Consider the following 14,442-nt stretch of genomic DNA (forward strand, 5'->3'; position numbering starts at 1 on the left):
TTTCAAAAATAAAAATATGAAGACACTCAAAATAACTTTCCTGTGGTGGGAAACTATTTTGTACAACTTTTTTGTATTTACAGTTTTGAGGGATAAGCCTCTTAAATTTCTCTAACTAGAAATATATGTTAAAAAAACAAAAAGGATTTTAAATTTTTTGGTAGTTTATTGCACTTTTTTGCAATTTATGTAATTACTATACACTTAATGCATACATATTATTAAAATTTGGGCTATAATGGTTGTATTGATGTATATCAACTTGAAATGCTCCCAAAAATGGCACTACAACATATAAAAATATAATATAAGCTCTGGCGGACTTGGTTCTATGGTGGGTCTTAAAGGGTTAATAAGTATTCACATTTACAGTGTTGGATGGATTCAGTGCAGCCACAACAGTTAAATTCACTGCAGCAGTACAGAGGTCTCCTTTGGCTTATCTTCTAATTGTAGCTTGCAAAGTAAATCACTCACATGTTTTACATAAAAAGGTAAAACGTGTAAATAACAAACTGTGGAAAAAAGTACCAAAGCAAATCCACCTGTAACAATTTACCATGATGTCTTTGGCATTTACATATAAAATCAGGCATTCACATTACAGACAGGCCAGACCAGACAGGTTTATTTAAGTATTTCAGAAACTGTTGATCTACTGGGATTTTCCCACACAACCATCTCTAACGTTCACGGTAAATAGTCCAAAAAAATATCCGGTGGGCGAAAATGCCTCGTTGATGTCAGAGGTCGGAGGAGAACGGCCAGACTGCTTCAAGCTGATAGGAAAACAACAGTAATTCAAAACAAGCACTCTTCGCAACCAAGGTATGCAGAATCTCTGAAAGCACAACACATGGAATCTTGAAGCAGACGAGACCAAACCTGGACAGCAGAAGATTGGAAGACACTGACGAGTCTTAATTTCTGCCTTGTATCAACAGTTCAGTATGGTGGTGGTGTTAGGGATATTGTCTAAGCATGCTCTGGGCCTCTTAATATCAGCTGAGCATCACCTAAATGTCACTGTCAAGGATTGTTGCTGACTATGTTCTTCCCTTTATGACCACAGTGTACCCATCTTCTGATGGCTGCTTCCAGCAGGATAATGGACAATGTCACAAAACGGGTTTGATGCTCATGACAGTGAATTCACTGCACTCAAGAGGCCATCGCAGTCACCAGATTTCAATCCAACAGAGCACCCTTGGGATAAAGAATAAAGGCAGCTCTGTAGGCAAAGGGAAGTTCAACCTGCAGGGTGTACCTAACAGATTGGCTGATGAGTGCGTTTAATAACATTTTTTTAAAGTTAAGTAATTGCCTGCCAATTTTCTCCATGCAAGAGGACACAATGCACATTCACAGAGCAGACGTACACTGATGGTAAAAAAAGCTTTTAAAGACTGCAATTAGGGGGTCGACCAGAAACAGCACGCGGATGTCTTAGGTAAAAAAACATCGTGTCCTGTACACAGCAGCAGAGACTAAATTTATTTCCAACACAGCTTTCTAGTTTACCAGGAAAAGATTGAACTACAGAGTCAGCCTTAGCTTGCTCATCCCATCAGCATTTCTGTTGTCTGAGAGCGAGAGAGATAGTGATGGAGAGAGAGCGAGAGAGCTAGTGATGGAGAGAGAGAGAGAGAGAGATGGAAGGGGTGGTAGGTGAAGAGAGAGAGATAAGGAAAAGGAGGGGTAGCTGTGATTCTGAATGGACAGCACTGCACTGGCAAGACAAGATTAGAATTGACAGCCTGGTAACTGCGTCACTATCAAAACAGCAAAGAGAGAGAGAGAGAGAGGGGTGGAGGTGGATTTGGGGAATAGTGAAGAAAGTGAGATGCAAAAAAAAAAGAAGAAGAGTCGATCTAAAGAAAACAGAAGGAGTGGAAAGATATAGAAAGAAGAGGACTCGCAACGAGGACTGTGTGCACGCGCGGCGACTGACAAAGCTTAAGACAGATGAAAATTAGACAATAAAATCCGATAATAGCATGAGAGTGTATAAAAGTCTTTCTCCAATCACAGTCTTCTTATCATAGTCATTATCATATACAGCAAAGTGGAGAGTGCTGCATAATGTATCAGCTTTGAAAGGCCATAAAAACAAACAGGAACTACTCTAAGGTGATACAATGATGACTGTTACACAAAAGCAAATACTGGGCACAGCGCTAAATCAAAATGAATGCCATGCACTTACAAAATCTACACACCTTGTTTCATAGATGCACACACAAACGCACACACTATTTGTTTTGAGTGTGTTACACAGTTTGATCTACACAGTAGCTCAAAGAAGAAGATAAAAACCTATTTTTACATGCTTTTTTTTGCAGTGAGTGTGCATTGGCCCGGAGAATGAGCAACAGACTATGAGAGGGTTTTTAAATCTGCAGTTTAAGAACATCAATCGAAAGCCGGTAGTGAAATAAGCTTTGGCCGAGGACTGTAAAAGCAGATTTAACAAGCCGACGTCTCAATAACAAATCATCTAACATTGTTTTCCCGATACAGATTAGCACCTTAATGTTATCTCCAGAATAAAGTACACTTTGAAAGAGGCAAGAAGTGCCGGATGAAGCAAAACTGAGGATGTGTCTATTTACTGGAAATCTGAACATAAACTGTTTCTTCACCTATCTGCATCACAAATTCCCACAATGGAAAGAAATGCGACATCCCTGATGCGCGCACTACTTTCTGTCGCATTTTAAAGGTTCTCCAACACTTACGCTCTACACTTCTCAGTGATGATGCAGAATGATGACATATAAATGGCTGCAACCCCCAATTCACTTTTCATTGTACAATCAACTGCTGCGTTTTTGATACACAGGGAAGGAGCAAATGATGAAGCGATTGCAGATGCAATTTGCGTAAACTGTCTGTGACTGTTCAAAGTGGTGATTGCAGAGTAATAGCAGATTAAACCCAAATGTTCGTTCTTCAACCTGCACTAACTATTTTTTTTCTTTTTTTTGATCACATGGGGGCAGCGGACACAAGCTGTAAACACAGCGAGTCTGAAGCAAACCGCTTTCCTCTTTCACACTTACAGGAAATGTGGCACAGCAACATTTTTCATTACTGGTGTTGCTCTAACGTCCATCTGACGAATTTCAATCCAACATTTCCTTGTTTTCCTCTCAGTCTGGCTCCTCACCAACTGCTATCTGGCTCTTTATTGGCTAACCTTGAATGTCTGGCTTTTGGTTTTGTGTAGGAAATGTGTGTTTATTTATTTTTTGATTGTTTGTGTTGGAAAACACCTGAAATATGATTCACAGACCTGATGGGAGTAGTATGTGTAGATAATTCTCATTGAGTTCATTACCATGACCGACCACTATTACACACAAGTGCTCGTAGGATCCACTGTTAATAACCACAGCCTTAAATTTAATAAACAATGAAGGAAATTCAATAATATATTTAGATTGCACTACAGTGGAATACATCTTTCAGCAAAACAAACGCGGACCTCTTCACAGTAGCTCAGTGAAGAGCTGCACAGCTTAGTGTGGCGGTTGCAGACACTTAAGCCTTTCTGGGTTAATAAATAGATAAATAGTCACAGTTAAAGCACCAGCAGTGAGAATAATGCGATTTCAAGATGCTATATATAATTTCTTTTAATGTAATTTTCACCACAAGCTGGAACTCAGGGCAATAAGATAAAAATGCGCTCATATAGGTGATGCAGAAGTACAAAAATCTATTGTGCCAAACATCTGTAACAGTAATTGTGTAAAACGTATGTAAAACATAAGCAAGTCTTTGTTAAGTTTCTGTAATTTTGCAGTTTTTTCATTTTTTCATTTTATAACATGCTCTTAGTCATTATTTAGATATCATTTTCAGCTAGCATTTGAAAGTGCACCTGCAAATGATGCAGGCAGGCCCGTTGTCTCAGAAAATGCTGGCAGGCAACATGAGAATGTAAACACATCTGAACGCTTCAGTCCTCTTTAAATTAAAAGTGACTGTAAATACCAGGACTGGCATCCAAAATTCCAGATGATCGTTAAACTTTTTTTTTTCCCACACAGGTTGAATGATACACAACATGTCATAGTCAACTTTGGATACAGGTTAACACAAATTCCTCTTATCTTACGCTACCAAACGCCCTATTAGCCTGGTTTCTCTGTATTCCCCACATCCAGCTCAGGATGAAGACTTGATAGGTTAAAATATGTCTTAAAATATATGCAGTGCCCTCCTCATCTGGAAGCAATTACAGCTCTATGTCAGACTGCCCATCTGTAAGCAATAAGCAGGACTGCATGTCAAAGCCGCTGCAAAGATCTCTGAGTGGAACCAGGCACTCGTCCAGAGAGCAGCACTCATCAAATAAAAAATACAGCCTGGCCTAAACAATAATGAACCGGAAGTGCACATTCGTGATCTTGATCTAGGAGACATGAAAGGATGTTAGCAGAATCGTATAGACCTGATATATAGATATATACGTATATCTATATATACATAAAGAAGCCATTATGGAATTTGTATCCAGTTTTGGTACCATGCCATTACAAATACACAGGGTCATTATGATGGAGTATTTCTACAGTTTTGGGCTGCAATGTGGATTTGATTTCAACTAACATTCCTATTGCTGGTACTTTAAATCCAAAGCCATTGCTGAACTAAGCTGCATGATTTATCTGACTCGGTAGAATGACTGACAGCTCTGAGAAGCTCCTCCCTACAAGCTCTGCCTAACAGCACTGGACCTACTTAATCAGCCTAAATTGCAAAGTCGAGGCCCTTGTATTTGGTAATGTGGTGAAAACAGTGGCAAGTGAGAGCTAATTAGATTAACGGTAGTTTAACGAGCTGTTGGGGGGGCCCCCGCAGATTGGATTTTAATAAATAGTGGCAAAAGCATCTGCTATGCACTTCCTGGCTCTGCTGGCATCCTAATTGGCCCCAGTGGGTTGCTGTATCTCAGCGCTACACAGTGCAATTTAAGAGGAGAAAAAGGCAAAAGAAAAAAAAAGCTTATCTTCTGTCCAGGTAAGTCTGGGGAACGAAATAAAAAATATATCTGTATGATCGCGTGGCTTCACAAGCGAGCTTTATCAGTGTTAATACAATGCTAATGCAGTTACTCGACTTTTATCACCACATCCACAAAATGTCAAAGCAGGAAGAGAGTGCATCTGCAAGTCCAAATAGAGCAGATTTGAACATATTCATCTTTTCCTATTGTTTGTTTTCGAGATGATATGTTCCCAGGATGAGGTCTTTGTAGAGGCAACAGCACAGAAAGGAAAAAACAATTAATCAAACATGAATGAGCGACCGTAGCAGGGTTATTTCCATAGCAACAGCCTGAGGGGACAACTTGAACCCTTTAATGTGAGCTGGTGATGTCTCTTTGTAAACATCTGCGCAGCGGGGGGAGAAAGCCAATGAGAGAGCCTGGCAACAGAGGCATCACAGGGCAGCAACCTCTTGGTATCAATCGAAGTTTCCATTATCTAGAGCTGAAAGGACCGAAAAGTGCTCTAAAACATTGCATTTGGAGTTGATAAGTGTCTTTGTACTTGTGCTGTTAAATGCACGAAAACACCTAGGTGTTTTTTTTTCAGAAAAGCGTCTGGCTGATTAAAAGAAAATATCTTATGCAAATGACAAGAAAAGAGTGATGTTACAAGGAATGAGTTAATTCTTGTAGACATAATTCACCTGGTTTAGCTGCTTGAAGAATCACTTGGATGGTTATCAAAGCCAGTTATACAAACAGACTTTCTCAAAGTTGTGCCTCTTACACCAGCTAGAAATCACAGTCATAATCTCTCTCATAATCTCTCTTTGCACCCTGTAAGTGGTGGCCTCCAGCTGTGACCAACAACAGGCACCATACAAGTGCACAAACAGCTTTTATCAAGGGTTTGCTTTTTGTTGGCCGCAAAGGCACCAGACTAATTGTCATTTCACAATTCCCATTTAAAGCAGCGGGAATTATCAAAGCAATCTGCTTTCTTTGTCCACTGGTGGAATTAAAATGCACGAACGCAGTCTTTGAATTTACAAAAGTAACATGACAAACAAGAGTAATGCATGAAATGGAAAGAAAAAGGGAGCCTCGTGTTCTGAAAGTAACTTGATTGCAGTCTAAAAATGACTTAAAGACCATAAGTATACAGTAGCAGAATAGTAATTCAGTCAACCACAAAGCTCTCAGCTTGTAAAGGGGTACGTGAACAGCCTATAGTTTTCAGCGGTTTAGTTTTCAGGATTGTTGACTTCACATTTGTTGAAGTCAACAATCCTTCAACAAATCTTCAATCAGTTCTCAGTCAAATGCACAGAAGCAAAAATCACACGTTTTCAGAAGCAGCACAGTCAGAAACAGTCTTTAAAAGCTCTAGAAAAAGATTTGAATAAGGAGTGTTTTCCACTCTCCCAGGGCTCAAACAACTCATCAGAGACTGGGCTAAATGCGGAGCACGACAGCACGACTGCTGGCAGCGGCAGGTATCCGTAACCTTCTTACAAACACTCTCGTCCCAGACCTCATTGGTTCCCTGGGCGAGAGTAATGGCTTCTTTGCGCTGGGCTGCGCAGTGCTATTGTAGAATCACAGAGCGGTTAATTGAAACAAATGACTCTAATAATGGGACATTATCCCCACAGGCTGGCTTTGCGGTGGGCCTAATTAGCGTCGCGGTGGTGGCGAGGACGAGTCACCACACTGATCCCCTCATAGGAAGGCCCTCTTTTAAGTAGCCAGCATGGGATTCTCTGACTTGTAACATGTAAGGGCGCCAGGCGGTAAACATAAACATGTTTAGTCAACCCTCGGGTCGCCCGAGGGCCCACTGTGCCAGGTGCACAGTGGGCGCGCTCTGCTAACTCTACCTTCCTGACTGAGCGAGCTCGTTAGGTTTATGATCATTTTAATTTGTTTTATGATGATTAAACCCCCCAAAACAAAGACTTTTCTCCCTTTATGATACATATCTAAATAAATATATCACTTTTTTTCTCTTATGACTGGTTCGGTGACCGACTAATACATTGAACCTGTTCGATTTTCAAGCACAACAGGTGAAAATCAACACAATCTCACATTTGCAGCATTTTTGCGTGATAACTGATTATGATTTCAAAATTGCTCCACTTAATAATTTTGTTGATTACGCTCCCCAATTAATCAACAAATCATTTCACCAATTATTATGATTATTTACAATTTTTCACACCGTCGCATGGCATCGCGCTCGCCTTAGGAGTGCCAACGGCCTGTAACTAATGTGACAACACGGGACACTGTTTCCCAGACGTATTTCCATCACCGCTGGAATCTGTTTTTGGCATTACTAATTGTTTACTCTTGTACACAATGATCCTAGAAAGTCAGATATAATGCAGTGTTCAAATCTCTGTGACCAAGCTGTTTTAAATATTCATTAGATGTAACAGTTGCCTAAGGTTATTTGAATTAGCGGCATGAATATTCATGAGCCCCAATGAATGTGCATTTGTTTTTAAAGCTCAATCTGTTAATGCCCGTCTTCATTACTCCATTTTGAACCCTGCATAATGAGCAGCGCAAAACAAAGCTTTACTTTTTTAAAAAGCCCGATTCTATTTTGAAGCCTACTTGTCTCGGTTTAAGCGAAACGGGAATGCCCCACCAATTATCTTGCCGTCATTTCTTTTGACAGCTACAAGACACATTGTTCACCCCTGTTGTGGAGTGTAGCACTGAAGGGCATCTGTCTTTTTTTTTTCTTTCTTTTTTCCTCTCTCAATTTTTTTTTTTTGTGAAATAGAAAGCCGCGACAGAAAATATTTCTACTGTTCCAAAAGTGATTTATCTGGGAACGTCACCAAGATGTCATATCTATTCCAGTGAAAGGCAGCAGAGCAAGCGGGTCATATGAGATATGTCTTAAAAAACCTACAATGGAAAAAAGATGGCTGTTTCAATTTAAAAGGAAAAAAAAAATCCAGCTTCACTGAGCATGTCATGTCAAACCCAACTCCAAATATTGAGAAAATATTTTAGATAAATCTACTTAAATAGCGGACAAAGGAAAGACTGACACCTTGCACTTCACCCTAAGTACTCAACAACCAGATTCTACTATGAACACTTTCTCTAAACTCAGCACCTCTGAATACCCTAAATATCTCAAACATGACCGTGTGCACTTTATTTTAACTCACTTTGATCTCTTCGATAGCTCGATCGCTTCATCTTACATCCATGCACTCTCCATAACCACAGCTGTCAATACGATTTTTATGTCACCGCCCTAAAACAGTTGTGGCCTTTCCGTAGCCGTTCCTTGTCGCAAATGCCAAGCGGCGCAAGTAAATTTCTTTCTCCAGATTAAACAAAATCAAATTAAGCCAAGCCAACCTAACCTTGCAGCTTACTCTTCTACTTTTTCTGGAGACAAAGGCAAACAAAGACACACGCACATATATCTATATATACACGCACATGGTCAACACACACATATATACCGAGCACCCACATGCTGCACAAATAGTAGCAGGGTGCAAACACGATCTACTTATGATGTGAAGACACCTTCAACTGCACTAAAGTAAGACCTTTTATTGGATGCACTGCATCTTTAAATTAATGCTTATGTTCAATCAAGATTGCTAAATATGAAAGTGAATGCTGAGCTTGCTGTAGTTTTCTATGCACAAGCCACCAAAAACGAACCGACCAACCAACCAAAACAACTCCGACTGACAACTTGTCCGTGATATCAACATCAAGCTGTCAGCAGAGGGTTAAAACTGGCCTGTTAGTCACACATCGCTGTGCCAGAGATATTAAACTAGAACCACATATTTATCAAAGCTCTACACAATTCCTGGCTGGAGTCATGTGTGTAAGAAACTTGTGAAATTGGCCACTGTTTTTTTTTTTTTTTGGTGGCAGGGGTTTTCCTGCTCTGTAACTGGCCTCATTACACTAGTAATGAGACAGGGCCTCATGCTCTGTTTGAATATTTAAACACAGTGGCCCCCCCTCAAGGCTCCACGTTGGGGCCGCTGTGCAAACTCCTCCTCGACCTCTCATTACCGCCTCCCAGCGAGGGTCCCTCTTGCTTTTATTTTTTTTAAATATTTTTTTCAAAGAGACTGACCTTGCCTGCAACCCCCCCGCCTCCCCAGCCCCTCCTTCTCCCCTGCGCCACTGTGCCATCAGCCAGACCTGAATGATCAGGGCGCTTGTTGAACACGGGACCCCTGGGTGCCACCTCTCCACCAAGTGCCGGGATGGCAGAAATGCTGGCAGCTGAGGATGAGACAGGGATTCTCCCTCAGCAATGAGCATTCGCACGACAGCATGTTACATTTCACAGTATCCAGTCATCCAAGACTTGGCTCGGTTCAGAGAAGCTGACAGACTAGGTCAGCGGTGTGAGGAGGAGTTTTGAGAATGTAGGAGCTTCGCTGATAGACAGCTCTGTCTTTTATAACAGCAGTGTTGATGCTGCTTCTTGTTGGAGTTCCTGTAAAAGGTGTAATTTTAAGTCTAAGAAATGGGTCAAAACTGGCAGTTGAGAACTGCTATGATGAACAACACGCAACCGCAGCAAAAAGGATCAACTTCTGGATCTCAACTAAGTGCTGGATTTGACAGATGAAAATAAAAATGGAAAAAAAAAAAACCCAAAACAAAACAAAAACATACATCAGTGAATCTGAAACATTCAATGCATCTATTTGACAGATTTTTATTTTTTGTTCCCTACATCCACTACACATCTCGTTGATTCACCAGCTACTGTAATAGTTCACTTGCCTGTGGAATCACAATTAGATGGAAAAAAGAAATTTGTCTAACTAAAGGAAGAAAAAAAACCCAGGGCTTTTGAAGAGAAATGACTTCCGCGCGGTCAGAAAGCTCAAGATTATTAATACAGACTACAGCTACAAGGACAAACTGATGCAAAATTACTGTATGTGCCCATGCAGCACTGTGATGGTCAATCCACTGCTCTCAATCCTGTAATGATTTAACTCTGTTTGCTGTAGGATCGATGTGAGCTGAAAAAGAGAATCCCAAAGCAGCGAGAAGTTTACAGAGCTTTAGCCTTAGGCTAAATGTTGTACAAAAAACAGCAACAACATCCCTCGAGATGAAGCGTATCTGTTGCTCCAGCTGAGCTTGTACTTGTAGGAGGTTTTAAATGTGCAGTGAAGGATAGCTGTTACTGAAGAGAAGCGTATCCTTAAGGTAATGCTGTCGACTTTTTATTTGCTTCGGCGGCGGTGGTGAAAGAAGGCTGTTGAATGATTAGCGTTTTGGTTTTTCCCAGCTATCTCCTTCAATTTTGTGAGTTTATTGTAAGGTTTTTGTCAATACAATACAACAAAGGTAAAGGCTTGTCTCTTCATTGCTGCCCCTGGTTACACTGAGAGCTTATTTCTATCCACCCTTATTATTCTTTAAGCATGCAGCAGACATAAATTCAATCTTCCTTATTATACCTTTATCAGTATGAAATTAAGGTTAATTGACTTTGCTGGGGAAACATCAAATGAAACATCCCTGATGGAAGCAAAATGAAAATAACGTCATCTCCAATTGCGTTAAAATATTTCTCATATACAGCCTACTTTCCTATTCCTCAGCCTCAGAAATAAGCTCCTCTTGTCCCAGGAGATAATAAATGAATTGAATCCCCCCCCCTTCCCATTCCAACCCCACCACCACCACCACCACCCCTCCTCCTTCTTCCTTATCGGTCATCTATTTTTCCAGAGTAAGCTATTACTTGCTGGGGTTGCTAGGCAACAAGAAATATTAATAGCAGCTATTATTAGCCAGCCTCTGCTAGAGTAGTACTAAAATGTGGAAGTGGGAAACATGAATGTGTTACATAAATCTCTGGACCTTTCACAGTGTGTGCAAGTCTCTGTTTGTGCGGTGATTTATTACAATGACGGTTCATTTATGAGAAAAGGGGGTGTGAAATAAGAAAATGGAACATTACCCTGAAGGGCTATTTGAAAATAAATAATTGCAAAGGTGAAACAAAAGCTGTTTAAGAGGCAGGTACTCCCTCTTTGTTTGCTTCGAAATTGTTGCCGGCCAAAAAAACAGGGGGTTGGAGGCTTTATTGAACATACATACACGGACATAACATAAACTTTAAACGTGCTGTGCACGCGCATTAGACGCAGGGTATGCGCTCCCGTGTCAAAAGCTTAATCAACACTTTGTTTCGAGCGTTCACTCGCGCTAAAAAGCAGACAGACGTTCGAGCCGGCGGCATCGTCCTCCTGCACCCGAGCACATTCAGCAAAGTAGCCAGTGGATTGTGACCTAATCCTGAAGACTGGCTTTAATGGAGGCCTCAGCTACCACCCACGGAAAAAAATAAGAGTCTGCATCTTATGCGGTTTGATTCTGAAAATCACATAAGACCTGATTAACGGGGGATAAATGCCACGGATGCTCACATTAAAGCATAAATATTCATGACGGAGGCCACGGAGAAAAAAAAAAGTAATATTTATGTCAGATGAAAGTATATAACGCTGAATAATTCACCACGCGGGCCATCTATAATTCATTTGATTCAATCCTATGATTAAAGCATTTGAATGTGTTCGCCGGGGGTGTTTACATGTTCAGTCTGAAGCATGTTTAACACGGGAGAAAGTCCCTTTAACTGAGGGGAAGAATGGAGGTCCTCGGCGTCCTTTTGAAATAAAAAAGTAGCTGACAAGGGATCCCCTCCCTCCTCCCCCACTCACTCATCCTTACCCCTCTCCTTTTTGGATTTGCTGATTGTAACGAAAGAAAACGCGCCACAATGAGTTTCTCCATCCCTTCTTGGCTCATTTTCGAGGCAATGAAATCTTTGACTTGCGCAGCTGTGCAGATATTAAAGAAGTTCTGCTGCAGTGGTCTCGGTGTTAAGGAAGCAGCAGCTCTCTGTATTTATGCTTAGATTTTGGCCTTGCTCAGACTTCAGCGCTTCTTCCTTGGCCTCGAACCAAGTTAATTATGACTCTAATAGAAGAACTTTCCCATTACGAAAAAACATGATCAGCATGCAGAACAGTTGGTTATTTTGTGGCCTTACAGTTTATATACGTTTATATTGTTCGATGCAGCACATCAAATCTTAAAAGGACTAGAACATGTAAAACCTTCAGACGAAACGCTCTCCATGCTGACTTGCTGGATACCTTCCAATCCTCCGAACACAAAGACTAATAGCCTGGCACAGCGCTTGACTTGCATGAGCAGAAAGTGCCACAGCTAAAAAGGTGGACAAAAAAAAAAAATGTACTCACCGAGTGCATAGGCCCAGACAGGAGGTGAGTTTCCTGACCCAGCATGTTGGACATCATGAGTGCGGGCAGCTCGGGGTAGGAGTAGGTGTTGAGCAAGCCATTGTGTGGCAGGGAGTGAAAAGGGTAACCTGACTCGTGCTCCATGAGGTGGAGCAAAGAAGGGTCGGCGTGGTTCGGCGGTGTGATGGGGGGGATCTCGTAGTCTTCATCCCCAGCTCCTCCTCCTCCGCCACCACTGCCGCCTCTGCCCTGACTGGAGTAGCTCTGAAAAAGCAGAAGAAGAGCAATCTGTTTTTTAGAAGAGCATGAAGAGGAAAGGGGAAGACAGGATCGTTTACTTATTTTGGGAACAAAGTCGCAATAAGAGTTCAGCTTTTTCCCCCCTAGCACACAGTCTATCAACAAACACAAAGAAAAATGCGAGGACAGGTCTTGTCTATGGGCGATCCTTCCGCCCCGGAGCGCTTACGTACCTGCACGTCAAAGCAGTGTCATAGTTAGTTACAATATCAATAAAACCCTTTCACTGCTATTAGAAAGCATTTGAATGGCAAAACAAACTTGAGTAATCATCCGGGGAAGGAAACAGCTAACAAAAGACGCTCCTGAGTAAATAAAAAGCTTCATAATTAGCTTTTAAATGCACCTGCTGATTTCTGTTGTTTCCATGTTGTTTGTGCAGACACTTCCAGACACCGCTGAACTGCGGCAGTCGATTCAGTGTGTTTTGCTGAAAATAAAATTAATTAGAAATGCAAATTTTCGTCGCACTTGCAAAAGTTAAAGAAATCATTCAACGCAAATGTACGCCGCAAATTAATTAGAGTTAGACAACAGATGTTGCACAGAATAATTCAGAAATCCTGACAGCTTTGAAGAAACAAACTGTCAGCCTGCACGCCTTTAAGATACAGTTAATCAAATTCATTACGTTGAAAAACGCCACTGACAGACAGTCACTTAGAGGCTATTTTATAAGCTTGTAATTATAATGCCAATCATATTTTTAGAAATGGAAGGAAAAAAACTGGACTAGTCAAACCTCAGAGTCATTGTGAAATGTATGCAGAATATACCAAATGACCTCAGCAGTTAAAACAGCACAGATTTTACGGCACTAATAAGGTGATACATGAGAAATGTCTTTTCCAGGGCCTATCTTGACATAATATTGCGCTGAGAAATATGGTTTTGTGCTCTCAAAAAGCATACAGAGGGTATTCACCAGGGAGTGAAAAGCAATTTTGTCAGAGGCAATCTGATGCCAACTCCCCTTTATAATGACTGAAGAAAATTAATCATCACAAATAATATTCCACTGTCAGCCATTCAAGAGCTTTTTAATAGAATTTTTATTATTCATGTCTCGTGGTACACATCAACTAGTCCGTTCTGCAACATTTCAGAAATCAATTCAATATCATCTTCGTGTAGGCTGTCATCTCGCCTGCCAGTGCAGCAATTCATCTTGCAAACAAATACTTTTAGCAAACAAATGGCAAGAAATGTTGAGGAACAGCTACAACGTCCCCACTAGCAGAACTGGTGCTTGAAGATAGGATAAAAGTCTCATAATGTGAACTATCATTAGGGAGAAAATAATAATAATAAAAGGGAGTATGTTTACCATCAGGGGATGATGTGCTATTTTCTCTTTCTCACAACACTTGCTCGCATTGTTTGGCGCTTGCTTAGAAATATTATCGCTGACAAATTCTTTTCCCGTGATAAAAGTTGTGCAAATGTCTGTTCCTTGTCTAACATTTATTATTGTTGTCATTTTTTATTACGGTTAACAGACAAATGCTGCCGATTAAATTTACTAAGAATACAAATAAAACTGACTTGACTACACACTGATCAGCGACAGCATTAAAGCTGCAGACAGGTAAAGTGAATGACACTGACTGTCTTGTTTCAATGCAATGCTCTGCTAAGAAACCTTGGGTCTTGGCATTCACGTGGATGTTACTGTGACATTTATCACCCACTTCGACGATAAAAAAAAACACACCTAAGCTCAACACCCCAGGGTAAAAGCCCTTCCTGCACAACAATCCCCAAAGTGTAGATCCAGCCTGCTCAGGACCCAACGTTGTGAGTGTATGTACCCACTGACTCACAGCTGTTTCTGTTATT

General features: G+C 40.9%; 1 protein-coding gene across 3 annotated transcripts in view; it reads right to left on the reverse strand.

Annotated features, from left to right (window-relative positions):
- Window positions 1–14,442, reverse strand: part of LOC146495241 (TOX high mobility group box family member 2-like) — an 85,368-nt gene that overhangs the window by 16,075 nt on the left and 54,851 nt on the right. For all 3 annotated transcript variants that reach the window (XM_085147275.1, XM_085147277.1, XM_085147276.1), the window contains one exon: window positions 12,304–12,567. In XM_085147275.1, the coding sequence (XP_085003401.1) occupies window positions 12,304–12,567 (264 nt within the window). The remainder of the gene's footprint in view (window positions 1–12,303; window positions 12,568–14,442) is intronic.

Source organism: Neolamprologus multifasciatus, chromosome 20, assembly GCF_963576455.1.
Source record: "Neolamprologus multifasciatus chromosome 20, fNeoMul1.2, whole genome shotgun sequence".
In the NCBI taxonomy this organism is placed as follows: domain Eukaryota; kingdom Metazoa; phylum Chordata; class Actinopteri; order Cichliformes; family Cichlidae; genus Neolamprologus; species Neolamprologus multifasciatus.